The 26,842-nt window shown below is 38.7% G+C and overlaps 1 protein-coding gene across 1 annotated transcript in view; it reads left to right on the top strand.

Moving 5' to 3' along the window:
• Positions 1-1,183: 1,183 nt before the first annotated feature.
• TAF4 (TATA-box binding protein associated factor 4) overlaps positions 1,184-26,842 on the top strand; it is a gene marked incomplete at its 3' end in the record, with an annotated part of 29,612 nt that continues 3,953 nt past the window's right edge. The window contains exons 1-9 of the mRNA XM_010167171.1: positions 1,184-2,276; positions 19,690-19,856; positions 20,390-20,509; positions 22,224-22,343; positions 23,103-23,225; positions 23,361-23,450; positions 24,550-24,801; positions 26,215-26,359; positions 26,713-26,827. Of these exons, the coding sequence (XP_010165473.1) occupies positions 1,361-2,276; positions 19,690-19,856; positions 20,390-20,509; positions 22,224-22,343; positions 23,103-23,225; positions 23,361-23,450; positions 24,550-24,801; positions 26,215-26,359; positions 26,713-26,827 (2,048 nt within the window). The remainder of the gene's footprint in view (positions 2,277-19,689; positions 19,857-20,389; positions 20,510-22,223; positions 22,344-23,102; positions 23,226-23,360; positions 23,451-24,549; positions 24,802-26,214; positions 26,360-26,712; positions 26,828-26,842) is intronic.

Genomic DNA, 26,842 nt, shown 5'->3' with positions numbered 1-26,842 from the left:
CCACCCACCCACCCACCCACCCTGTGCAGCTACCTGGGAATGTTCCCCCTGTTCGTGTGGTGAAGGCTGTGGGGGGATAGTGTGAAGGCTGGGACTAAGGTCTTGCTACGTGAGAATGGAGGGAAGCTGTTTTTCAGGGGAATTACAAAAAATGTCTCCCCAGAATCTCTCTGCAATTCCTCCCCTCCCCCTTTTAAAGTACAGCTTCCTAAATTTCTCTTTGATCATAATTTTTTTTTTTTTTTTTTTGCTTTCTTTCTTGTTGCTGAAGTGTAAGAAGATATTACAGACCTTCTGTCATGGTTAATGAAGCTCTTCTAGGAGGATATCCTTAACCCTTATAACATGCATCTCAGTATCTGTCTGTCACTATTCTTTTCCCATTTCTGTCTCCTCTAGGACCAGCACCTGGACTGTGTGTGATTGTACTTGTGATAACACCAGACCTCATCAAGGGGCATGAGGATTATTCAGGACAAGAAGCTACATCATCTTGTCCCTTCTCAAAATCAGCTTTGCTTTTTATTTCTCTGTTTTTAACTATCTCTGGCTGAGGGAACTTCAGATCCAGAAGAACAAATTCTGTCATAAAGTGGAGGGGTCTTCTGGTAACCTACTCCAGGCCTTGTGGTACTTCTTACCTTGCCAGGCCAACGTTTTTCTTTCCTTTCACTTTTTGATATTTTGCTGTTGTTGAGCCTCCTAATCGAACTGACTTCACTGTGTAGGAGATGAAAGGATTAGAAGGGTAATGTCTGCTGGGCATAGGGAATATGTCTTATTAATGTGCCCTCCATTGCCATTTTTCCCTCCTTGCAGTTGCAGTCCTGTTGCTAAATGTGGTGTCAGGCTTTAGAATGGGGAAGAGGTCTAAGATGATCTTCTTCCTCACTTCCCTTGGTTCATATCAAATGTGTTTTTTTCCTATTTTGTCTTATTGTAGTGTTGAAAGCAGGGGTGTTACCATTAATATTGAATCTGTCAGTCTTGGGTGGGAAATTGGAGGCTTCAAGAAAAATGTGTTCAAAGCCATCTTCAGTTTGTAGTCTGTCCCATTTTCTTGGCTCCAGGCAGGCAGCCTGGGAGATGGAGAAGACTTGGTGATGAGGGAGAAGATTCTGTCTTCGGTGGACTTCCCTCCTTCCTTATTCCCTATATTTAACCTTGTTATTGTTTTGCAGGAGCTGGAGGAGTGCAAGGGGGTGTTATTAATCATAACGCCAGGTCCCAAACTTCAGCTCTGGATGGAGCCACCACAACGAGCACCAGCACCACCACTGCAGCAGCAGCAGCAGCAGGATCGGAAGTCACTGCTGCTCCAGGGACCCTCAGTCAGGGCAAATCGGTGGTTATCAGCACCATGGCAACTGCCTTGTCCACCAGGAATGGCAAGATTGGGACCACAACAGTGCAAACTTTGAATGGGAGTAACGTGGTGATGAACTCTCACCACACAGGAAGTGCTGCTTTCTCTGGGACTCCTGTGACTGCTAACCCCGCTTCTGCACCTGCTGTTGCCCCTCTCGTTAACAATGGACCTGGATCTGTGGGGAAAGGAAACACTGTTAACGCTGTTTTGCCCTCAGCTTCCAACACTGTCATCCAGACTTCTTTCCTTAATACTGCTGTGTCCTCTGCATCTTCCTCCTCGCCCACAGTTATCTCCTCGCAGCCACCACCGAGCATCGGAACTGGGGCTCCTACGGTAACGCTTGTGAGGCCACCGATTCACACAGCGGGACCCACAGTAGCTGCAGCTGGTGCAGCCACTCAAAATGGGAGCAATACTGTGATCAATTCAACCATCAGTGTGGGGAGTTTTCCTGCTGTTGCTACAGCCACTGTGGGATCTGGAGTTTCCCTCCAAACGTCGCTTGTGAACAGCCAGTCTGGTTCCGCTGTGCCAGCAGCTCCCGCCACACAAGTCATCAAATCTGAGTCTCCTAAAACGATAGTCCAAGCAGTATCCCAACACCAGACGCTGGCTACTGGTGGCCAGCCCAGTACTACAGGGGGTAACATGATTATTGGGCAAACTATGCAAGCTGGGCTCTCCAATGTTGCTCCCAACCCTGGTGGGATACCTCCTGCAGCTCCTGGCACCCCCACAGGAATGGCTAAAGGTGCTGCCAACACGGTGGCACAAAGTCTGCCGAGGACTCCAACAGCAACTACGAGTGGAATCAGAGCAACTTTGACTCCTACAGTTTTAGCACCTCGTTTGCCTCAGCCACCTCAGAATCCAACTAACATTCAGAATTTTCAGTTACCACCGGGTAAGTAAGAGGATGGAGGGGTTTTATTTTGGAAGTGTATTTCTAGCAGGAAGGCAGGTAGCCAAATAAGATTTCTCGCTCTGTAGTTGTGAATTGTGGAAAAGGTGTTGCATTGAGAGACAGAGAATGAGAATGCAATGAGAATTGTCTGGTTTTGAGTAGCAGAATAGTAGCATTCCACTACTGAGTGTATGGTTGCGGGGTGACCAAGAAGTCTTTTCAGCAGTAATAATTTGAAACTAGTTCTGCCTGGTATCTTTGTTAAAACATGAGTGTAGATGAAGCTGCAAACTGCCAAAGCCTGACAGTGGAGAATTATCAAATGAAATGTTGTTATTTCATTTTCACGTAAGGTGTTTTGACTCTTAAGGCGGTTTTGACAGTAGTTTGTGTAACCTTCACGTGCTGTTGGGTTCCCTCTCTGTCCCTGCATGCCCCCAGCACCTCAGAGCACTCGTGAATAGAGAAGCAGCAGATACAACACGAGAAAACTACCTTCTTTTGCTTTAAATACCTTCAAAGTCTGACTTAAAAACTCACAGATTTGAAGCTTGTGATGATCTTTTTAGTCACTGGAGTTCTGATACAAAAGGCAGTCTTGCTCTGTCCTTACCTCACCCTGTTGTGTCTGGGGTTGCAGCTTTTGTAGTAGCTAGTCTCATGCTTAGTGCTGAGCATCTTTGGACAAGGAATCTAGTCCTGAACTCACTGGGGTGAGTAAAAAGCAGGATGAGAAGCATTTCTTTCCTGAGAACTATTCCGTCCCTCCTTAAGTATCCTAGATTTGGAGATTTCAGGTTATATATTTGCTATTATTTTGAGCCAGGCTTGTACTTATATCCAGCTTCATTTTTAACTTAAAAATACTTGTGTGAACCTACACATAGTTTCCTGTCTTTTTGACAGTATATAGTAGTAGCTGTATTCTTACTATTCACTGTTTTCAGAGCAATATGCAAAGAACAACTAATTAAATGTTACTACTGGTACTGAATGAAATCAGTGGTGATTGTGTATCATCTGTTTCCATTGGTCTTAGTGAAAATACATCTATGGAATCTCCTAACCAACCTTAAAGCAATGCACCTGTCACGTAAGGTAGATCAGAAACCAGACTGTGTTACTACACACCATCTTCTTGTGTAATACACTATTTATGGTATGTGATGCCATGGAGTTTGATGAAGTCTGTCAAACATTCTGTGTGTCTGAGTTCTAACTGGCATAAATATTCCTCTTTTTTTTTTTTTGTATAAAAGATTATTCCCTATATGAGTAATTTGAATGACACATGTTGCTAATTTAAAAAAAATACCAGTAAAACTCAGACCTTGAAATCTCAGTGCTTAATTTGAAGCTTGTAAATTGATAGGCTGCAAAAGCTTTATTTATTTATTTATTGCCACACTGTATTCAAAGGATTTTTTTCAGGTTTACAGTCTCTTGCTGTGTATACCTACATTTTCACTAATACTGCATTATAAACCTGATTATGAGAAAAATCATACTGTTATGTCCAGTGGGACCTTTTTTCCAGGTAGCTGATGTTTTCAAACTGCCACAGCACACTGAAATGTGGGACTCTGAGAAGCAGTGTTGCCAGTCCTTAAGCATAATTGGACCATAAATTGCTCCTTTGGAGGTCTCGACAGATCAAAGTAAAACAATATAAGTTCTAAACACTTGAGGGTTTTTTTATTAAGCACTTTTCTTGTCTGTCCTACACTTTAAAAAATATTTATAACTTCAAAAGAGTAGCATGACTCTTAAAATAAGCAAGTATACGTGTTTGAATCCATAGAAATTGGAAATTGGGTTCCTGCATGATGAAACAGGATGTTTTTTTTTAGTGGAATGGATTTTTTTATTTTATATAAATTGCTTTGGTGTATGTTTTTATACCTCATGAAAGTAGCCAACTTTGAAAATGTTTTGCATGAAGCATTTCTTACAGAATAGTTAAGAACTGATGGATGTTGAGCTCTTACAAGCATCTCACAGGTGCGAGGACTGAGCACCTCTCAAAGCCGAGCCACTCGCCACTGCTTTAATCTTTAGCAGAGTGCACATGCATTGACAGTGAAAGGAGAGTAAGTGGCTGTGCTGGTGAAATTGTATTTCAAATCACAGTGTCATAGGCCAGGTTTTTAAAGGCAGTTTAGTAGTCTGAAGCTGCAGTGCTTGGATGCTGTGTGTCTACTGTCTGCATCAAACTTGGATGCACAAGTTGATGTTTTTAAAAGTTAGCAGTGTGTGCTAAGAAGAGTTTGTAAGACTTCGTGCATGAAATACCTTGAGATCATACACTGCACGTGTTGCTTTTTACACCAAGATTTACAAACACTGAGAAAGAAAATTGTAGTGGAAGGTTTGACCACTAAGCAACATGTTTTATAGTTATTTTCTTACCCTGAATGACTGTTTCTCGCTCTCCAAAATACAGTTACAGTTTCACATGTATGGAGAGCAGAATATAAAAGGTCAGTAAGCGTTATTAACTTGGGACTTGAAAGTTAGAATCTTTGAAAGGTTTCAAATGTTCTCTTAAAAAGAGCATGTGAAAAATAAGCTTGATCAATGCTCTTTAAAATACAGTACTTTGAGTAATACTTTGTATTGCATCAAAGTGATGGTGCAACAAACGGTGACTGAACAAATTAGAGATATTTGGAGAGCTAATGGGCTGTAGTTGTTGTGACCTTACTGGCTTCTGCTTCTCTTCTCTATGTTGCTTCTCAAAGGAACTGGACTACTCAGAGCATCTATGCATTAATAATGCTTTTCCCATACTGACATCTTTGAGGAAGAAGACTATTGTGCTTTAGTCTTTTCTTCAGGAACCCGTGTTTGGAACTTTGTGGCCCAGTTGGACAGATCTGGGTAGTGAAGGTTCAAAAATAACCTTATTTATAGCCTTTTAGCAAAGACATGAAAATATTGTCAGATAAATTTCTAGGGGGCAGGAGCACAAGTTTCTCTGTACAATGCAACTTTAAAGATGCAACATCTTTTGAAACTGTGATTGAAAATAAGTTGTATGACTGTCTTTGTTTCGGAGTACTTCAAGAAATGATATGAAATGTGTTGTGTGCGATAAATGTGGTAAGAGGCAGGAAAATTGGTGAGTTTGTTAAAGAATTAAGTCCATGTTCTGCTGTTACAGATGCTCAGAAAAGTGTAACTGAGATCATGCCCTAAGGTTAATCTCTTGCAATGTAAGAGTTTGTAAAGTCTTTAGAGGTCATCGCTAACGCATGGTAGAATCATCTTGGTACGATGACAGCACGTGTGTACTTTAAAATCACTTTTCAAAGTACTCTTTTCTCCAGCAATGTTGTAATACAATTGCAAACTCAATGTCTGTGAGCTTAGCAGTGTTGTCAGCTTGAGGGTTCAGAGATTTGGTTTTCTCCTCTTGCAGATGCTTTTTGCTGTTACTCTCTTTGCTTTATTTTTATGTGGAAGCATCTCATCATAAGCTTTTAAGGTGCCTGCTTAAAGAAAGGAGCAGGTTGGAGAGAGTGCTGTGGGTATGTGGTAAGAACAAAATAGAGCTGCTGGGTCTGGACAGTCTTTGCTACTAGCTGACATGAAACTTAGATCTAGCAACCTTCACTTCCCCCATCCACCTCTTTCCTTTTACCTTCTGAGTGAATGTTAGTACTTAAAAAATTTGCTAGCTTGATCCTAGCGACTAACCTTTTTTTTTCCTGAATAAACAAGGTTCTGTGACGCCCAGTCCTGTTTAAAGGTGGATAGGGTGGGTTGTCTTTAGAGTTGATGTAATTTTTTAACTTTCGTGATCACGACCAGCATTCTCATTAGCAGTTGTGCAGCTGTAGTAGAACTGCTATCACAGATTTGTTTGGCTTTGTATCTAATAATAAAACTCCTTTATTACTTTCACAAAACTCAGTTGGATCTGTCGGTAGCTGATGATAGGGCACGAGACTAGACTTCCTCATCGCTTTTTTTCTGGAGGGCATCTCATGTGCCATTCCTGTGGTGACTACAGGATGGGCCATTTCCCAGCTGTGAAACTGATGGGGCTGTCTCAAAAATCAAATGTTCTGGGGTTCTAAACAGTACTAAGAGTTGGTTAAAACTTACTGTTGGTGCTTTCTAGAAGCAAAAGGTACCTGGAAGAACGTTGGTGTTATAGGTCCTGAAGGATGCACTATGTCTGTTTGCATGTTCAAGGTTTTCTTCACAGCCTTAGAGACTGGAAACTTCACCTGGTTTTAAATGGAAGCCTAACTTTTGTAGAAACCAAAGATTTTTAGCTTGTGTTAGCTATTCAAGAAGGATTCTAACTTAGGCCTTGGTTTTAGTGGCTTTAGGATGGGAAACTACCCAAACAAATGCTTCATGGGTTCAGGTCGTTTTGACTTGAGCAGTCAGACTTTTTGGAGCTGGAGTCACTGAAAAACAACTGTTGCAGGAGTAGTTCAGTTTCCTGCGGTGAGCAGTTGAGGTGCGAGGCTGTGGGGCAGGAGAGAGTGGACAGCAGGAGAAAGGTGGCAGGCTGAGAAGAATCAGATGATCTTTTAATTGTAAAACAATTTACATTACTTTTGCATACTGAATGCAACGTTCTTTGGGTTACTTTGTACTTGAAACATGGACCATAGAAGTGCCTAAAGTAACTGGGAATATAAATAGATGAGGAAATCTATGGACTTCCATAGTAGAAGAAATATAGAAAGGAACAGAAAAAATACTATGAAGTAGTGGAATGTAGTTGTTTCTATTTCTCACTGACTAGCAAGCGAGTTCAAACAGATCCTGATGATAGTTTCCCCGTGTGTTGCACGTGCTGCCAATATTATGCCTGTTAACTGTGCTGGCATGGCTGTATTTTGTTAACAATAATGTCTGTAATGCACAATGATAATTGGAGCTTCTTATAGAACTTATAGTATGTTTTACTTTCAAAGCATTTTCCAAAACTTAATCCTTGCAACATGCCTGTGTGGTTGGTAAATAAAGTAGTATGAACTCTGCTTTAGTGCTGGGGGAAAGAGCAAGTTAGAGAAGTTCTGACTTGCCCAAGGCCATGAGGGAATCGATATTTTGCCAAGATTAGAGCTTGGGAGTCCTACGTTTGGCACATGAAGTGGTATCTCTCTTTCTGAAAGATAACTGTAGATCTCTTCTGCAGAACTCTGCTGGGTGAGGGGTGGATTTTTATGTTCGAGTTATGCATCAGCAAAAGGAACATTCTGCTTTATTTGAAACCTGCTCCATCAGATCTGCCATATGTTGCCAGGCTGAAAGTTGTGTTTGTTCTTATTGCAACTTTCATAACTGAGGACTCCTGCGTGCTGAGCTTTGTACCCCAAAGAACTTCAGACTCAGAGAGCTGTGCAATAGGATTTTTTGGAGGTTTTTTTGTCAAAATGAGTGTCATGAGGCAAACCAGTGCCTCATTTTGCACATCTGATGAGGGTGTCTCTTTAAGTGATGGGATCTAATGGGAATATTGTGATTCCATTAAGCTATGAAAGCTATTGACTTTGACTACATGTTGTTCAGTTCTGTTATGGAAAATACTGTTGTTCCCAACAGCATTTTTTAAAAGCATGTATGAATTTGTTTCATACCTCTGTCTACACTTCAAATGATTATCTTTCTTAGCTTTTTTTGGGTATCACTAGACTTATGATCAAAATTGTTGGTCAATGACCAAAAGTGAATGATTTAATTTATTTTGAGTCATTTTGTACTTTGCTACTCCAGAAGTTATGTGGTGTTTCTGTGTTGAATTAAATGAGTTTTCCATCTCTGGAAATCTGTGTGAGTTACTTCTAAAATGCAATACCTTAATTTGAGGACCACAAATTTGAATGCTGCCTAGGACTTGAATCACTTACCAACACAGGATGCTGCAGCAAAGTTAGCACTCTGAGATGAAAACAATAGTTTTGGGCACTGATAAGACCCAAATTAATAGGTATCACAAACTCTCTTCAAATGAAATGTTGTGATGTATGAAAACTCTTACTATTGTTTATCTTCTCTGGTTTGGGAAATGATATGTAAATAGAACCCTAAAAAAAAATGTATGAAGTAGTTCAGGAATGCAGTTGAAAATGCTGATATTGGCCTAAGTGGGTTTTAGCACAGAAGAGATTGGCTTGTGGAAAGCTTGTTCTCTAGTTTTCTGTTCTCATAAAAACTATGTGATTGAGAGCTAAGAGTCTGCTTGGTAGGAACTAGACACAGAAGTCACTTAAGAACAGTACTATGTGCAGTTTTGGTCATAAATACTTGAAATCAATGTTTTTACCTGAAAATAACTATTCTTGTCAGGATTGTTCTCTGTGTTGAAACTTTATGGATGTTTGTAACTCCAGTTATCTGTGCGAATCTGCTCCTTGAGTTTGATACCATTGTTTGATGTTAAAAAGACAGCTTTTGCCAGTTGGAAGACAGTAAGTTGATAGCAAGTTTAACTTTTTTGTTAGGCATATTATCTCTTGTGAAAGATGTGAAGAGGTAGTGGCATGAAAAAAATAATTTTGAAAATTATGTTTCTCACAAGTGAAGACAGTAAAGGGAATTTTTAGTTGTACTGGCAGACAGTAATTTCAGTTGTATTATGAACTGTAGAGCTGTATGTGAAGGAAGAGAGAGTATGTGGTGCTCACAAGTTACAAAGGGTTTTTTCTGCACATGGCCACAGGGATGTTCCTGTGTACAAATAGTTGTGTGATCTGTCAACGTTGCCAGAGTTTCCCTGGTGCAGTTCTGGGACTAAATCCTCAGCACATCTCTGTCCCTTTGACAGGTTGCACACAGTTATTTTACAGAGGCAGTGGCTGTGGGGATATTCAGGCTTTGGTTTTGTGTTGTTGTAAGTTGTTAATACATTAACTTGAAATTATTTTTAAACTAATTAATGTCTTACCTAGATGCAAGGTGTTGTAGTGTATTTATACTGATACAAGTTTCTTGAAAGTTGTAAAGCCTTTCTTGTCTGGACACAGTTTTTGCTGTATCAGCCCTCTTGGGTACTGCTTCCTCATAAGAGAAGGAAAATAGCTCATACAATAAAGCATCTTTTACAATGATACACTGTGCTGGAGATTGTACCACTAAATTATTGTGGCAAAAATGTCCCATTTCCAGCTCAAATCTTGAGAGAAGCAGAAAAACTGTACACAGACCAGGCTGAAATTAAACAGGTGTAAAGACTGTGTGATCACTCATGTTCAAGTTAGATGAGGCTTTCTTTTCATTGAGACCATGGACACATGTTTTTGTTGGGTTTTTTTTTAACCTTTTAAGACAGTATTACCTAAGCTTAATCTATAATTTTTGACCCCAGTTCTGTTCTGTGCTAATTTCCTTCCAGAAATGCTGGTTGTCTTCTGGAGGTACGGGTGTCTCAAGGAACTGAGAGCCAAGTTTGTACTACAAAACCTTCTGTCTTGGAATAATTTTCTTCAGGTGTCTTTAGCATAATACTTAATGTAAACTGAAATAATTGTCCTTGAGGCCTTATTTATGCCTTTAACTAAGGGATTTTAAATATAGAATATTTTTTTGTGAGAAGAAAACCTTGATTTTTATCATCACTATATAATGATATAGATTATCAATACTCAGGAAGGAGGTGATAATCATGAGGAATTGATACAGCTGCATCGTACTTCTGCAGTGAGATCTGTATAGGCAGAGTTCAGCACCTCAGCAGAGCTGTCTTAAAGCATTGTACAAAAGTAGATAATCTTTGGCTCTGTGTAACTGTTGTCAGACCAGAAATAACATTTTAAAAATTGGAGTTTCTGCACTTGTATTACCAGTGATCAGAAAGTTACACTTTGAACATAAAAGGCTGATTCTCAGCAAAGTGCATAAATAGGTTATAAATCCTTTTACCCGAGGATAGTCCTTTTACTGGGTATTTGTACAGGATTTAGTGCAAGGTTCAACTCAGTTGCCAAGCTCTTTTTCTGGGTTTGGAAAAGCAGGAAAAAAAAAACCCCAACGTAGTAACTTCTTGTCAGTGTGGAACTCTGTTTATAAATTAGAACTGTAAATTATGAACACTATGCATCTTTTAGTTTTGATGCTTTTTTCCTTAAAATGCATTACTAAAATATTTTTTTCAGTAACACATTGTAACCAGTACTTAGAGAATTAGTAACATAAAACTTGCATCAGTATGTAGTATTATTCTACAAGGCTAGCATGGTTTGTATTGAATCAAGTAAGTCTCTAGTAAAAATGATCTAACTTATAATTATATCTTGATTAATACATGCTTCTGAGAGTAGTTAAACTGTTAAAAGCCATCACAGAACTTTTGTACAGAATAAAGCACATGCTGGACAGACTCTGTACAGACAACCAGTGTGATACAGTTTTAAAATGTGTGTTCTAGATACCAGAGTATAATCAAAAACTAAGCAATGAGGTGTGGTGCCATGCTCTAGTCTTTCTGAAATGGTTTCAGGGTGCAGCAAGGCTTCAGTAAGCTGTCTTCACACCTTTCAGTTTATTAATGGGGTATTTCTGTAAGGGAGGGTTAGATTTAGTGCCTCTCTCAGAACACAACATCATTAGGTGCATTCAGCATACGTGGTGGTGTGGCGAGTGGGACCAGTTGTGCTCACATGAGTCAGAAGTACCAACTCCAAGGAGTAGCACTGAGGAATTGCAGCACCTGTGGCAAAAAGAGGCAGCGGAGGTGACCAGAAGAGGGTTTGCTGAGGGATCCGTGGAGGAGGTCAGAAGAAGAAATCTGGAGTAGGAGGAGCTGAGAGTGGCTGAACTGTGCAGAAGTTTGTAGAAAAGCATGGGGAACTGTTAGTTTTTAATAAACATACTGCAGTCATGTTTGCAGTAGTAGTAAGGGTGGACTGAAAGAAGAGCCAAGTGTTCATGCTATGAACTTCAACCTCTTATTTCCTTTCATTCTTCCTTATTTCCAGTGTATCATTTGCTTTTCTTTCTTTCACTCTCCTCCATGGGGGAGGGGGAGAGAAGACACTAATTATTTATAAGTGTTAGTCATACCCAGTCATTAAGCTTAGTCATTACTCAGGACTGTGCATTTAATGGCTAGTAAAAATCAAAAGTAGACTTGATTTTTGTTTAAAAGCTTTCTGAATTCATGGTGTGAAATATACTTACAGGTGTGAAAACACTTCTATTTCTGTGTTCAGACTTAACTGAAGAAGCAGTGCTATGTCATAAGTGTTGCTATCGGCCAAATGACGTGTAACGTCGTGTCCACGTTGATGGTTTGTGTTTGAACTCATGGGCACAGTGTTTGGCAGATTCTCAAAGCAGAGTAACTTCTCTATCAGCAGTGAGAGCTCCAGAAAATCACAGCCTGTTTCTGCAGAGGAAGTTCTGAAGGGAACATTTCCACCGAGGCTGCCCTGGGTAGCTGTCAGTTGGTGGAATTGTCTTAATGTTGGGTCTCCACAGCTCTGGGTGAAAAGGTGACATTGGTAAAGGGTTTTGTCACTGCTAAAATTACAAAGGGTGTATATACACAAAGAGTAAGGCATTCACAGGGGGGACAAATTAAATACATGCATTTTTGTATGGATTTTTATGTACTTAGTTGTTTTAGGGTGTTGCTTTTTGAAGGAATCACAGAATCACAGAATGTTAGGGATTGGAAGGGACCTTGAAAGATCATCTAGTCCAATCCCCAGGAAGATAAGGTGGATTTAATGCATTATTCCTCATTAAGTATTTGTGTGCAGACTGTGGTAAATGCAAAATAACTTGCCCATTCCCATTTCATCAGGTGCTTCAACGGCACTAATGTTGATATCCCTTGGTATTGACAGACTCTTTACCAGAAGCAAAGACTAGTTGAGTCTAAAATTCTAAAACTCTCTAAAATCTCCTATTTACAATGACAGATCAAATGAATTAGTGACACTTAATTTTGCATCTTCCTTTCTCAAAGAACAATTCCGATTTTGGTATAACTGCATTGTTGTTTCATGGAAGTATATTGAAATTAATGGCAGAGCTAAATCTGAATCACTTTGGGATCAATAATTTAAGTAATTTGTTTAGCTCTGGATAGTGGTTTTTCGTAGTTCTTTCTGCATCAGACTGAAGACAGATTTGTGTGATGACTGGGTTGTAGTTTGACAGAGCACTCCAGCGTTTTGGCTTTGTCTGCTTGACTAGACAGGAATTTTAACACACTTTCAAGGAATACAGCTTTCCAGAAAAGTCAAAATAGTTTCAAATCACGTTGTTGTTGAAGCGTTTGTCAATTGTTGCTACATAAAATGACATGTTTCCTAGAACACTTCTTACACACCTTTTCAGCTGAGCAAGGAAGATTTTTTTTTCCATATGGGATCGCTCTTAAATACAGTGGCTTTTTGGTGCTCCAGAGTAACGTTGTTCCTTTAACTATAATCTTAAAAGACTAGTGAATCAGTACTTGATTCACTTCTTCACTTTTTAGACAGTGCACTGTAGTTTGAAACTGAATTCTTACTTAATAAGAGTAAGCAAAAGCTTTTACTATGAAGGTTTATTTTGTCTTTTGACTCTTTAGTAAGAAAAAAATGAAAGTGGTTTTTCATAATGTGAACTTGTGTACTTGGTCTGTATAAAATACATTTTTCTATGCGCTGCATTCAGGATTCTTGTTGATTTTTTGAGAATGTATCTTTCATCTCTGTTGGCAATAATCGTAAATCAGCTGTTCAAGGATTAGTATTTCACATACTGTTAGTTATGGTATGTGATGTATGCGTGGAGATCGGGCATGTGGGCAGAGTGCTGATAGACAAGTGGAGTATTGCTGTAGTAAACTAATGCCATACCAAAACTTTAGGCATTGTATCTGGGTGAAATTTGACTTTAATCCAGAGTGACATGAGTTGCAAAGTGAAAGGAGTGGTGTGCTTTTGTAGCTCTGTAGTAAGTTCTCGTACTAAACTCGGTGCTGTGCTGATCTTCACCATGGTGTAATGTTTAGTGCCTGTCAGGAGAGACTCCCAAGTGTTTTGTATTAGAGGTGCTCGGAAACAACACCCAGCAGTCATGTTTTTTTCAAGCCAAACTGTAGCTCACCTTAAGCACAGCAGATGCTGAATGTTTAACAGGCACCTTTAAGATGTGTTTGGCATGGTGTGTGCTGCGTGTTCTCAATACAGTTGTGTGCAAAACCTCAGTGCTCAGTGCTTTAGGGTGCTCAGGGCTCTAAAACAAGATGTGAGGGAATCTGGTATGGTATCTCAGGTTGCTCCAGTGTGCTGGACAGCTCTATCACTGCCTGGCACTTTTATGGGCTGTAGACCTGCAACTCAGCAGGGAACGTATCTACTACTAACTCGTGTTTGTACAGGCTGACCTCCTCCGTGCCAGTGCAGTGCCAGCACTCCTGAAGCAGGTGAAGTCACAGACAGGGGTAGGTCCATTTTCAGCTGGCTGGTTTGCAGGAGCTGATACCTGCACTGTGTAGACCTCTACATAACCACTATGGTTATCCTTGTGGAGCTAAGATGCTTTTATAGAATTCACAAACCAACCACGTTTGTTTGTGAAACTCAAGAGCCTGGATTGCTGACTGTGGCAAAGACTTTGGCAAGAAAGTTCAAGTAAAAGTTTTTTCTGGATTTGTTGTGCAGCACAGATCACCTGAGGTTCTAAGTACCTAAACTAAGACAATGCACCTAATGTGGTGGTGCACATCTCTTCGTCTTCAGTAACATCTAATCCACAGCTGTGTTGCCATGAGTTGGTGTATAGGTTGTCCTTAATGAGCTGCTACACGTCTGTTGGTTTATTACAGATGCTCTTCTTTGACTTATGTAAATAATTCTAAATCTACTAAAAGTTGCCTTGTGTTAGGGAAGATTCCCTTAATTACCCAGATTTTCATGGAGGTGCAGTGAACAAGTAGACTTTGATAGGTTCTCCCCTCTTTTCCTGGCCTTTCATTCCTATAGACTGAGAACCTTTCCAGGTGGGTCAGTTATCGTAAGAGGAGGAATGGTGGATTGTTAGACAGCGTTGGTCAGTGCCAGGTTATCATGTCCTTTTCTGCAATAAGGGATCCTGTCATACATATCCCTTCTACTGAAAGTTCTTCCTGTAGTTTGTATAGGCAGCTCTCCTTTCCTCCAGTATTATTCTAGCTTTTTGTATTGGGAAAAACTTTGTCCTTTTATAAAGGTTTTGTCATTCCAGGGTCTCTGTCACCTGATCCAATAATCTACAGAGCGTTGACTCATCTCCTTTGCTCTATATGGTTTTTGTGGTGTGTCTGATACCACTTGCATAACCTTACACACAATTGCTTTCCTCTTGGTTGCAACAGAATCTCTTCTGACAATACAGAAGGGATCCTATTATAAAGCTTTCTCCTGCTAAATAGCACAGCCTGCTCATGATTACTATCAGATTTTTTTTGCCCTGTCAAACGTTTGCAGCTTCTTGCCACAAATGACTGTGTGATTGAGAGCTTAAGGCACAAACTGCTCTGACATTAAGATAACTGCTTAGTGAACTTTCCTGGCAAATCGAGTTAGGATTTGAAGATTTGTCAGATGTCGGTGGACTTTGATCAATAACCCTCTTTTCTAGAGATATTTGTAAGGACTTTGATTTCCTACACCAGAAGCCTCAATCCTCTAGTTATTCTTTCCAACTTGGACATTCTTTCTGAACATCAGCGTGTGTGTGTATTGAAGGTGACTCTTCACTGCCTGACAGTTCTCACTGACCCTAACTGTTTTTCTCTGGAAATAAAATTCAGTTCCTTTTTTACTTTAAGAAGATAATTTCCTCAGGAGATTGGAAAAGGGTATTCTCCATGCAATTTCAAGACCATACATCCATTAATTCTTATGTCTCTGCTACTAAAAAATAAAAGAACTTATTAAAAGTCTAGGTTCCTCATTAATGATTCTGAATTGATTGGAATTAGACCATAAGATACATTGTGGGTAATGAGCAAATTCTGTAAGCTTGAATCTTCTGTTCAGTAGCTGCAGCAGAAAGAGAGATGCTGTCACTTGTGATCTGATAGGTTTTTTATTTCACAGATCTACAAATATTTCATTCTTGCACACTGATGTGCCCGCTGACAAGCAGGGCCATAAGTTTTTATGACCCTCATGTTAGGTGCTTACTAACTGTAGATGAAGTCGTCCAGTGTGTCACCTACTGTATGAATGGAGTCCCTGAGAAATGGAGCAGTTATTGTGAGACAGGGTGACACCTGGATGTGTTGCTGTTTGAGTGGCTACCTGCTGGGTATGGTTCTCAGAGGTGACAATTTGCTGGACTGTGTATTTATTTCCTCAGAACAGGAATCTGAAGATGCCTGCTATATCTGCAGAAAGTTTTAACTCTATCATGGGGAAATCCAGCTCCTATAAACATTATTAATCTAGGTTTACCAGGAAAAACTGGTAACAAAACAGGAAACTGTTTTAGTTTGGGTGTTTTTGGGTTTTTTTCATGTAGTTTCTGAAGCAAGAAAGCTGTGTGTTGTGGGAGTTACACAGGTAATCAGGGTGGTCTTCAATGGCTACAAAATATTTTTTAATTCTTCTTCCTTTATTATTCTGATAATTTTTTTTGTTTAGTCTTTTGTTAAGCCAAGCCATGTTTCAAAGAAAGAAGGAAGAGGAAGGCATTAGAAAAAAAGCCTGGTTTGTGTTTTTCTGACATGTCATATGGCCAGAGCTCTTCACTTTTTATTCCAGTGTATGATTTTACAAGTTTTATTAATTTAAAAAACAAAACAAAACCAAAACCACAAAACCCACCCAACAAAACACCCCAAAGCACAACGCTTTAAATGGAAATGCCGTTAGCAACTGGAAATACAAATGGCAAGAGGCAAAGATGACAGTGTAGAATCGTGCAGCTCTGTCTTATAATAATGAACTTTTCCATCCAAACTCTCAAAAATAGGAGAGGTCTGCAAAGGTCTCCACAACAAGAACACGTGAGATGACCATGGTACTAGTCAGGAACACAAGTCTCGTTGGCATAAGGAGCAATCCAACTCAATTGTGTTAGTCCTTCATTTGGAGCTGTGATGAATTGTTTAATTCAAACTAAAATATGAGCCTCTTTCAGGATTCTCTGAAGCCTCTTAACTTCTAACAAAAATGGTAATTAATTTTAATTTTAATTAGCTTTCTAATGAGAGACTTGGAAAGAATGCTTGGATTTTTGCATTTTTAATAGCGGATATGATTTTAGAGTACACGTGTTCAGACTTTCTAGGAAAAATAGGAAGGGAGATATTTAAAATGGCCAAATTTTATTGTCACCTTTTTCTAATTGAACATTTCCAATGATCTTTATTAGCTGTTTGGCCTCAAATGGCAATTCATTTATTTGTGGTACAAAAACCTGGATGAAAGATATTTTCATCCTTACTTTAAATGTGTTGCTGCATTTAATTAGAGAAATGAGATACCTTGGTACAATTCTAGCTGTCTTCTAGTACCCAGTAGTCATTTCTGATCGGTTTCATGCAGCATTTGCACCCTTCTGCATTGGAGTTTGAGGTTATGATACTTATTTGTATTTAAATATTTAAAATGTATGTTTTGGAACATAAGAGAAAGAAATGTGGGGGGTTTTTTTTCTACACACCTGGCTGTCAGTCCCTCCTTTCTTCCATTGCAACAAATGAATCAACTGAGAGATGGTTGATGGATGGATGGAGAGAGTGTGCTCTTAGAGTCCTACATGGACTTTGTTTGGAAGTGGGAATTATGTGGGACTTGCTTTATAATTCTTAACCAAGTTCCCTGCAATGAGCTTTCTCAGCTTCACTGAAAATCCCCTTAATGCCAGCTTGGGTATACTTTGGGGTTAGTGGGTTTCTTTTTTAGCCAGTTGGGTTGGAGAAGAGTCTGTAGTTGGGCTGGAAGGAGAGAAGCTGAGAGAGCAACTCCATCTCCCTTTTAAAAAAAATCCTCAATGAGGCTGGAGAGTCGTGAAGTGTTCAGTCAAAAATTACTCGCCAGCACACTGGATTACAGGTGAATTTCAATCACAAAGTTATTATTAACAATCTGAATTTTTACACCTTTTCTGAAATCACCCAAATACTAACGAGATATAATTTCAAACAGGTAAAATATCTTCTATCATCACATCATAATTAAAGTTTATGCAAGACTAGTGTGATGTTTGTAATTGTCTTTATGTTTCTATATAGCCCATGAAGTGTGCACAGCAATTTATCTATCAGTGATAGACCCTAATTTAAAGACATGTTAGAAATTGTATAAATTGAAAATAACTATGTATCAGATATGAGTGCAATATAAAAGAACTATTCAAATAGGGACAGGTATGAATGCAGCTTTGTATGAATTACTTTTTTTATTCTGACTTCAATACTTGAGGGAAGGTTCAGACTTCCCATAGTTAGAAAATCTACCAGGTTTGAATTGGTGTCAGGGTTTGAATTACAAATGATTGTTTTATCTGTCTACTGCCAAAAATTGAACTTTCTTGATCAGTTTTCTAAAGCTCCCTTTAATAAGCTTTTCAACTGTCTGTTCCAGCAGCTGTGCTATGTGAAGGTGTAGGCATGTTCTAATTTTGCATGTGGCTCATGGAGAATATTTCATTGTTCACACGTTGTGCTTGTTCTTCAGGGGTTATCAACCTTCATTTTTGTGGTTCTCCTTTCTTTTCTCATTCATGTTTTGGGGAGCAAAACAATGAGTCCACACTACTGGTGTCTTGAGGGCTGGTTGTGCTGTTGCAGGACACTGATGTGTTGTGACTACAGATCCGTTCTTGAGCCTGATGTGTGTGTTGAGCTGGAGACTGGGACAGGTAGCGTGGAGCTGTGTGCCAGTGCCTGATGCTAGGAAGGTTTTCATAGGCAGGTGAGCTGCTTTGAGTTGGCACTTTCAAATAACTTCAGTCACTTTTGCATTGAGAGAGAAGTTTAAAAAACAAACAATCCTGCCCTTCCCCTACCCCAAATCTAGAGTTAGTATCTCTTATGTTGCTTCGGGAAGGAAAAAATATTTAACACTTTAAAGAAGATGTAAACTGGTTTAATGTCTCTGTGTGACTCTGCTTCATTAACAGAGAGTTAATGCAGAGAACGTAAGGAACAAATTAGGGGTAAATCAACCAATATAACTTGTTGACTCTGTTTCATTAAGAGAGAGTTAATTTAGAGAATGTAAGGAACAAATTAGGGGCAAATATAACCTGTTTTTCTCTTGAAGTCATTTTTTGTACGTGGATTTTTGCAGTTTAACACTGATTTTCAAACAGTCCAAGAACGGCTGTTTAAGGCATTGTCTATAAAACATTTCAGCACTTCATCTCTGATCTGGATAGAAAAGCAAATAAAAGCTCGATTCTTTTGAAGTAGTCGTGCTCTGAGATGGCATAGACCAGATCTCCAGATATTGTTGGGGAATGTGTATAGGCTTTTTATGCACTGAACAACACTTCAGAAAAACTTTCTGATTTCACTAGTGCCTCTTGATTTTCATGAGGAAGTTTCCTCCTGTAGTTTGTTGCTCAGAAAGGCTGACTAATTTTGAGTGCCCAGTTTGTTTCCTTATAGGTGGCTTTTTCAGAACTGATGAGGTCCTGGAGCTCTCATGGACTAACTGATGCGTGCTGAATGAATGAGCTCTTGAAAAACAGTTCATGTTGTCCAGATCCTGTTTGTGCCTTCAAGAAAGAGAGACTATCATCTGAAAATCTGCCTGTTAAAAATCTGGTTCCCTATAGCTACCCAGTGGGGTTAAGTGTATTGATCTGAGTGACTGAGCAAGGAACAACTGCCTCATTTCCCTCTCCATTTTATTTTTCTTTTGGGGTGTCACATAGCACAATGCAGGCTGTTGCAGATGCACATGAGAAAGATTATGATTTTATAGCCACTTTCATTACTAAATTTGTTATGGGAAATTAATTTAGAACTTACACAATTGTGTTCCTGTTGATGGTGAAGCCTATGTTTGATTAGTTGGTTTTTTTTTTTCTCCTCTTAAAGAAAAAACTATCAGGAATCTTACCTAATGACAAGATTTTCTTTTATTTGCAGTGTTTCATAAAACAAATTTCTTAGTGAAGAGCAGGTAGGATTTTTACAGGATTGCTAATTTTAACCTCTAGTCACAAGGAATTTTTTGGTTGGAGTGAATACAACTCACTGTGTGTTCTGATGCGCACCATACTGAGCATTTTGATAGAGGAGGAGTATTTCTGTAATTAAACTATTCTATACAAAACGGGATAATGCAGCAATGTGTATTTTGCTTTTATTCTAAGCCACTTCTGTGAGCTGTGGAGTCCTTCAACAGTACGTTAATTCCATATTGTATCCAACTTGGATGAAAAAATCTGAAAAATCATGTTCTTTCATATATAAACATGATGTACATTTCTTGACCAATTTCTTTTTCCACAGGCATGGTCCTTGTGCGCAGTGAGAACGGGCAGTTGCTGATGATCCCCCAACAAGCCTTGGCGCAGATGCAAGCGCAGGCACACGCCCAGTCTCAGCCTCAAAATACTATGACTCCTCGTCCTGCTACACCTACCAGTGCTCCTCCAGTGCAGATATCCACAGTACAGGTTAGTTCAATAATTTGTCGTGTTAAAAACTGTAAAGATTTTTTTTTTCCTATGAAGAATACACCAAAAAGTAAGGTTTGATGTTAGTGATTTGAAGAAACTATTGACCAAACTGGTACTCTACAAGCTTTTCCACATGCCAAAATTATGGTCTTTTGTTCCTAGTTCTGTTACAGTTTGGCTGTTACTCATCAAAAATATTTTTACCTAGCTGAGTGGCATTCAGTTTAAAACTGTTTGATATAAAGATCATTCAAGACCATATATGGTTAATGTGTAGAACTCTCTTCCCCAAAGAATCATTATTCTTTATAAAACTAAAAGAAAAAAAGTGGGTATGGGTATATGTACACTGAGATCATCACAGCTGCATTAAGTTTAAGACTAAAAAATCCTTCTCACAGTTTTATAGTGGTCCAGATGCATTCTTTTGTATCTGTAATAATGACAACTATCCAGAGACAAAATACGAGTTCAGGTAGATTGTATTTAAATATAGGAACTAATGTGTTTGGTTTTTTGCTCTTCCCCAGGCTCCAGGAACACCTATTATTGCACGACAGGTGACACCAACTACTATTATCAAGCAAGTGTCTCAGGCTCAAACAACAGTGCAACCCACAACAACGCTACAGCGTCCTCCTGTTGTGCAAGTGAGTTTGTAGAGAAGTCACTTGTGTATAAATGAGATACATCAGTTGGTAAGATTAGCTGAAAACCTGCTTGAGACTGCCAGAAATATGGGAAAGATAATTGCCATGTGCATGGAAGAAATAACTTCTGGATTATCCTTTCTGAAACATTTGCAGATCTCAATTTACTTTATACTTTGGATGTATATGAATTATTTTTATATGTATAATTATTTCATACTATACCTATATGTGTATATATCTAAACCTATCCTGTTATTAGCTGATATAATCACAGGACTGACTGAAACAAAATACCTTTTTTGCTTTCTGCTTCAAGAAAGTGACACCAATTCCCTTTGGATTTGGAGCTGTGATGTTATTCCTGTGATGGATCTGTAGTCCTCAGAGTTCTGCAGCAAAACTTCCAGTTACAAAAAAGACTGCACTGGTAGCTTCTCTTCCACAAGCCTTCTCCCTCTTACACGAGTCTCTGCTTTGGTCTGTGTACTTGAGGAGAGTCTGATAACTGAGGGATAAATAACAGTGTCTGTAGCCTGTATTAATGATAGACTTTCTTACAGTTTGTTTGTTTTTTTTGAGAGTTGTGGTGTGAGTTTAAAACACAGTGCAAAAGTGTGAAATTCTCCACATGACTTCCAGGCAACGTGATACAATATGATTGCTGTCGCCTAATCTGTTGCATTTTCTTCATCCTCTGAGTAGACAGGATTAGAGAGTTTTAATTTAAAGCATGCACACTTTGCTCTGCATCCAGTTAACCTTTTTTCCCCTCAGAGAGCCTTTGCCTATGCCAGTGATCTTTCCAGATCTAAGAGTTAATTTACCTAAGTGAATTTCCTTAATTTGCACTGCTGTTATATTGGACAAAAAAAATGCCATCTGCATAATTTTTGTGGTAAGGAGCATGCCATGGACTTCATTTATCCTGATTTCAAAAAAATGAGACAAATTAAATCATTGTCTCCTTTTCTGTCTCACAAAATACCAATGAAAGTTAGCTTTGGTATCACTGGACCCTCTTTTCTTGTGCATCTTTATATAAAGAGCAAGTTTACAAATGATTTGTTAAAGTTCTGAGGGCTAGTTTTAGCTTGGTAAGAATTACTGTCTCTCTGATTGGGTTGTCATTACTCATTAGACTGTCTTGGAAGTCAATGAATGAACTGTGTATGTGAAAAGTTCTTGTTTACAATGTTGATTCTTTAAAGGTGATATTCCTACTTTGAATTACCAACTTGTCTACAAAACTAGAAAAATGTTTTGTCCCACTGTTCATCAAAACCACCCAGATAAGAGCCGAGCGTTGGTGTCTGTTGTGCCTTTCTAGAAATTCCCCCCTTTCAAAGTGGCATTTAAGAGAACAGGCAAAAAAAAAAAGCTATTGCATTCACTGAAACTTAGTACTTTTCTAATTGTGTTTTTAAACCACAGTGCATGGGATTGTTTATGGTATTAGTTTTGCCATTTTATTCAGTAACCCAAAATCGTTCAATTCTTAATCGACTTTCAGGATCTCAGTGTAGAATCTGTAGTGTTTTGTGCCATCTGGTGTCTCTTTCTTTCCACTGCAACAGATGACAGAGTAACTTCTTTTTATAGTAGCTGTGAAAGGTGTTCTGCTGTCCTGCAGCTTGGTTTCTGTTTAGTGGTTCAGCAAAACAGATTTTGGTATGTTCCAAGTGAAATAATTTTATGTTTGTATTCTCTGCAGCCTCAGATTGTTCTGGGTGGTACTGCACAAACAACTACCTTGGGAACAGCAACAGCAGTACAAACTGGAACTCCTCAGAGAACAGTGCAAGGAACAACGGCAACCTCCACTGCTGCCACAGTAAGATACTGAGTGCATTTAGAATCTTTTATTCTGTTCATTCAAATATACATGTACGCATAAACATACATATATATGTATATATACACATAAACAGAGATCAGAGTGGAGAGTAGTCAGGAGTTCTGTGAACTATTGGTCTTGAAAAAGTAAACTTTTACTAGAACCATTTAATTTACGAGGTGTGAACACAGGTCACTTGAATTTTGGCAACTGTCAAAGTCTTAATTTTGATTTCTGTAACACTTTTAAAGCATTCCTTTTTAAAAAACATATTAGGTGTGTCTTATAGAAAAGTGAATCGTTCAGCACTGCAGAGTAGAATCAGTATGGGAAGGGATAAGAAGTTGGCACTGATTCATTCAAGATGCACGTGTCCAGGACTGCACAACAGGGAGAATCTGTGCACGATGCTGTGCACTGGGAAGAAGGACCTCTGCTGTTTGTTGTCCTGATAAAATGCATATTTTCCCATATGCAATTTGCTATTCTCAAAATACTTGATGTTCCTAACTTACTAAGAATCATAATTTATTAAATTTTGATAACAAAAATATACAATACATGTGTATATATGAAGCAAAATAATAATTTTAGTCTGATTATGCCTTAAGCAATTGGGGGTCACAAATCTATAAATAATATTCTGCAGTGATGAACTAAAGGAGGACTTGATTTCTCAGAGTATACAGTCAGATCATGTATTTAAAAGCATTTATCTTCCCTTCTCTAACTGTTTCCCTCCTCCTCCTGTAACAGGAAACTATGGAAAATGTGAAGAAATGCAAAAACTTTCTGTCCACATTAATAAAACTGGCATCATCTGGAAAACAGTCTTCAGAGACTGCGGCTAACGTGAAAGAATTGGTACAGAACCTACTGGTAAGAAAAGTTCATTAAAAGTTGTGAAAAACAGGATCTGGGCAAATTTAGACTCAAAACCGAGAAGATTTGATGTTGAATATCTGTAAAAGTTAATTTCTACAAGTTTGTTCATCTGGATTTTTTGTTTTGAAGGATGGAAAAATTGAAGCAGAAGACTTTACCAGTAGGCTGTACAGAGAACTTAATTCTTCACCTCAACCTTACCTTGTGCCTTTCCTGAAGGTAACTTGTGTTCACCAGTCCTTATATATTTCTGTGCTTATATATCAGTAGCAATGAACACAAACATATCTTTTGGCAGTATAGATGATATTCCAGAATTGTGTAAATGGAAGTTTTAAATCATGCCTGGTTAGACTTTTGCTTCCTTAAAAAATATTTCTGCCTCTTGATTCCACGAGTTTGTTAGTATGATTTATTGGCACAGTCAATAATGTAATTTCTGCCATGGTGTCACATTGTAGCTCTTTTGAGAAATCTAAAAAGTTTTCTTTCTATGACTTATAAGCAGTTTCTTCCCGTAGTACTAAACATATGAATTGATTTATTATCCTCTTTTTAGTCTTTGAAAAAACACAAGGGATTGAATGATACAGAAAACTGAACGTTCTGGACAAACTCACACTCTTTTGGCTGTGCTGTATACCTGTTTGTAAGGATAAACAGGAAATTTGTCACCTCTCAAAAATAAATTCCATTTGTCATAAATTTTATAGTAATTGGACGCATTTCAAAACAATGTTTATTCTGAAACATCATCTGAAAATCAGAGAAAGTTCAGCCTCACTGTATGGTAAGAGTGTAACTCTGCTTGACTGATGTACGATTAGGGGATATAGTTGTGTTAACACTTCTGGGTTCTTAAATGCTTGTTCAACATTGAGCTGTTCATGAGGACAAAAATTGTTACCCTAAGAAAACAACTAAAGTAAGACTCTGGTAAAACACTGTGATCTCTGAGCTATTCTGAAATCTTCACCAGTGTTCCAGTATGTCTTTTAAGCCATCACATGTTAGAACTGGGTAACTGAGGAAGGCAGCATGGGCTTGGACTGTTAAATATGTACAGGGGTTCCAGATAGGCTTGCATAACCTAGATGCCCATATTACCCAAGCTTCCACAACTAAAGGTGCTGTCACTCTGTCTAGCTTTAAATGTGAAGTAGCATGGTATTTCTGTGTGCACTGCTGCAACATTCTCAGGTGCGCGCGGACTAACACGATGGACTGAAAGGAAACGCATCGCTTCTTACGTTTAATGTTTTCTTGCGTGATCTAGGATTAAAATACTCAAGCAAATTCTTTCCTTTTCTCTTTTCAGAGGAGTTTACCTGCCTTGAGACAGTTAACACCGGACTCTGCAGCTTTCATTCAACAAAGTCAACAGCAACAGCCAACGACGCAAGCGACGATAGCAACAATTCCATCTGCGGCGGTGCTTCTGAGCTCCTCGGTTCAGCGTACGGCAGGGAAGGCGACTGCGACTGTGACGAGTACTCTCCAACAACCTGTAATCAGCCTAACTCAACCTACACAAGTTGGTGTTAGTAAACAAGGGCAGTCTACACCACTGGTACGTAAGCTGAACTACCTAATGTGTTATTGCACGGATTTTTTTGGTAATAAAGTAACTTTTCTTTTTAAATTGGTGGTTTAGCTCAATCAGGTTTCTCTGACCTCTTTAGAGAAAATAGCTACTAAGAAAAAAAAGTATAATTTAAAATCCATTCTTGATTAAAGTACTATATTATTTCCTATTTTAGCATGAAATATTTTAAGATTGTCTCAATCACAGCATATCCATGAGAGAGCACTGTTCTGGAGGATCTTTTATTCCCCATTTCATAAATCTAACAACAGATTACCCCAAAAGAGCAGAAAGAATAACTTTCTCAGGTCTACACATTACCCAAATATGAACAGTATAATGTGCAGCACCTTTTTTTCCTCTTTGCATAGCAAAGCAGTGTCTGAGTGTAAGCTTTTTCTAGGATGTGTATTAATCAATATACATTATAGAATTACTAGGGTTTTTTCTTACTTGTTACTTCAACGTTCCCTGTAGAACGTTTCACATTCATCTGAGCTGCTCTGTCCAGAAATTTTCATACAAAATCACTTCTGTCAATCCACAAATACTTTTCACTTACCTTGAGAGAAAAACAAGTGATTATATTGGTCTTACTGCCTTTATAACCTAGGTATTATAGAGGGAGGTTAGGAACCTAGGATAGAAATAAAAACTGAACATTGACTACCAAGTGCTGGATTTACAAGAAAATAATTTGACCTATAAAATAATAGCAAAAGTAGCAAAAGACTTGCAGAGTTATGGGAATGAAGCTTGCAAAACAGGCTGAGTTGGTAGATTTCTTTATAGTAGTTTGAAGGTAAGTTTCTGAAAACTAATTGAGTGCAGAAGATGAGTTTGCATGAATGGCTGTGACTGTAACATTGCGATGTGACCCTACTTTGATGAGCTCACCTTGAGAAGCAGTATGATTGCAGTTGGCTGAGACTCAGTCTAACCTAACAATCCAATAATACTGCTGCACAGCTGTAGCTTATTCTAGTTCTGGATGAAAACAGCCTATGTAGAACCAACTGGATTGTCTTTATCATGTCTCTCTTTTATTCTAGAGTTTTTTTTTCAGGCAGATCCAGTTTGCTTCTGTATCTCTAATGGAGAAACCACATGTAGAAAGTTTTAACTGGACCTTTGTGATTATAGATGTTTGGGTTTTTTTTAATAGGTTACTGTTTTATTTTGTATCACAGAAAGTGGAATATTAGTTTTCCTATAAGGTATAACTTACCTAAAGAAACTTTTACATACCTTAAAATGTGCTGATTCTGGATCAGTGAACAGATTTGTTAAGAACACAACTTAACAGTTGGTTGTTAGGGTTTGTTCTTCACACCTGATTCTTAGCCTTAGTTATTTCTCAGATTATTTACAATTCCTATTTGTCCTTACTGTTTGCAGGTTATCCAACAGTCTCAAAAAGCAGGGGCATTGATAAGGCCTCCACAGGTAACGTTGACACAGACACCAATGGTAGCATTGCGGCAACCACATAGTCGTATTATGCTCACTACTCCTCAAATCCAACTGAATCAACTTCAAACAGGTAAGAGGTCAAGATACTTGGGGTGTGCTGTATTTGATAGCGTTAACTGAGGTCTGGTTTATGAATGGCAGTTCTTAAGTACCCTGTAGCTGTATGATGGCTGTTGTACTACTGCTAAAACCTTCACTGCATAGTACCATAGTGGCTGGGGATACACGTGTGTCAGAGCAGTGTTTACAGTCAGAGAAATAGTTTGCATACTGGAATTGTGTGGGAGGATCCTGTTTTAGATGGGTGAAATGCTGACAATTTATTGAGGTAAAGTCTTTGTGCTGGACCTATTGCCATTATTACCCGAGTCTGAACTCCGATACCAATTTGATGGAGTACAAATCTTGTCTGTCTTTTTGCAGTACCTGTGGTAAAACCAGCAGTATTACCTGGAAACAAAGCTATTGCCACTGTTTCGACACAAGTAGCTGCTGCTCAGAAGAATAAACTCAAAGAACCTGGGGGAGGCTCTTTTAGGTGAGGAACCACGTG

This window comes from Antrostomus carolinensis, unplaced genomic scaffold (genome assembly GCF_000700745.2).
Source record: "Antrostomus carolinensis isolate BGI_N321 unplaced genomic scaffold, ASM70074v2 scaffold42160, whole genome shotgun sequence".
NCBI lineage: Eukaryota > Metazoa > Chordata > Aves > Caprimulgiformes > Caprimulgidae > Antrostomus > Antrostomus carolinensis.
The sequence above is the reverse complement of the archived record's forward strand: the minus strand, read 5'-3'. Positions and strand labels throughout refer to the sequence as shown.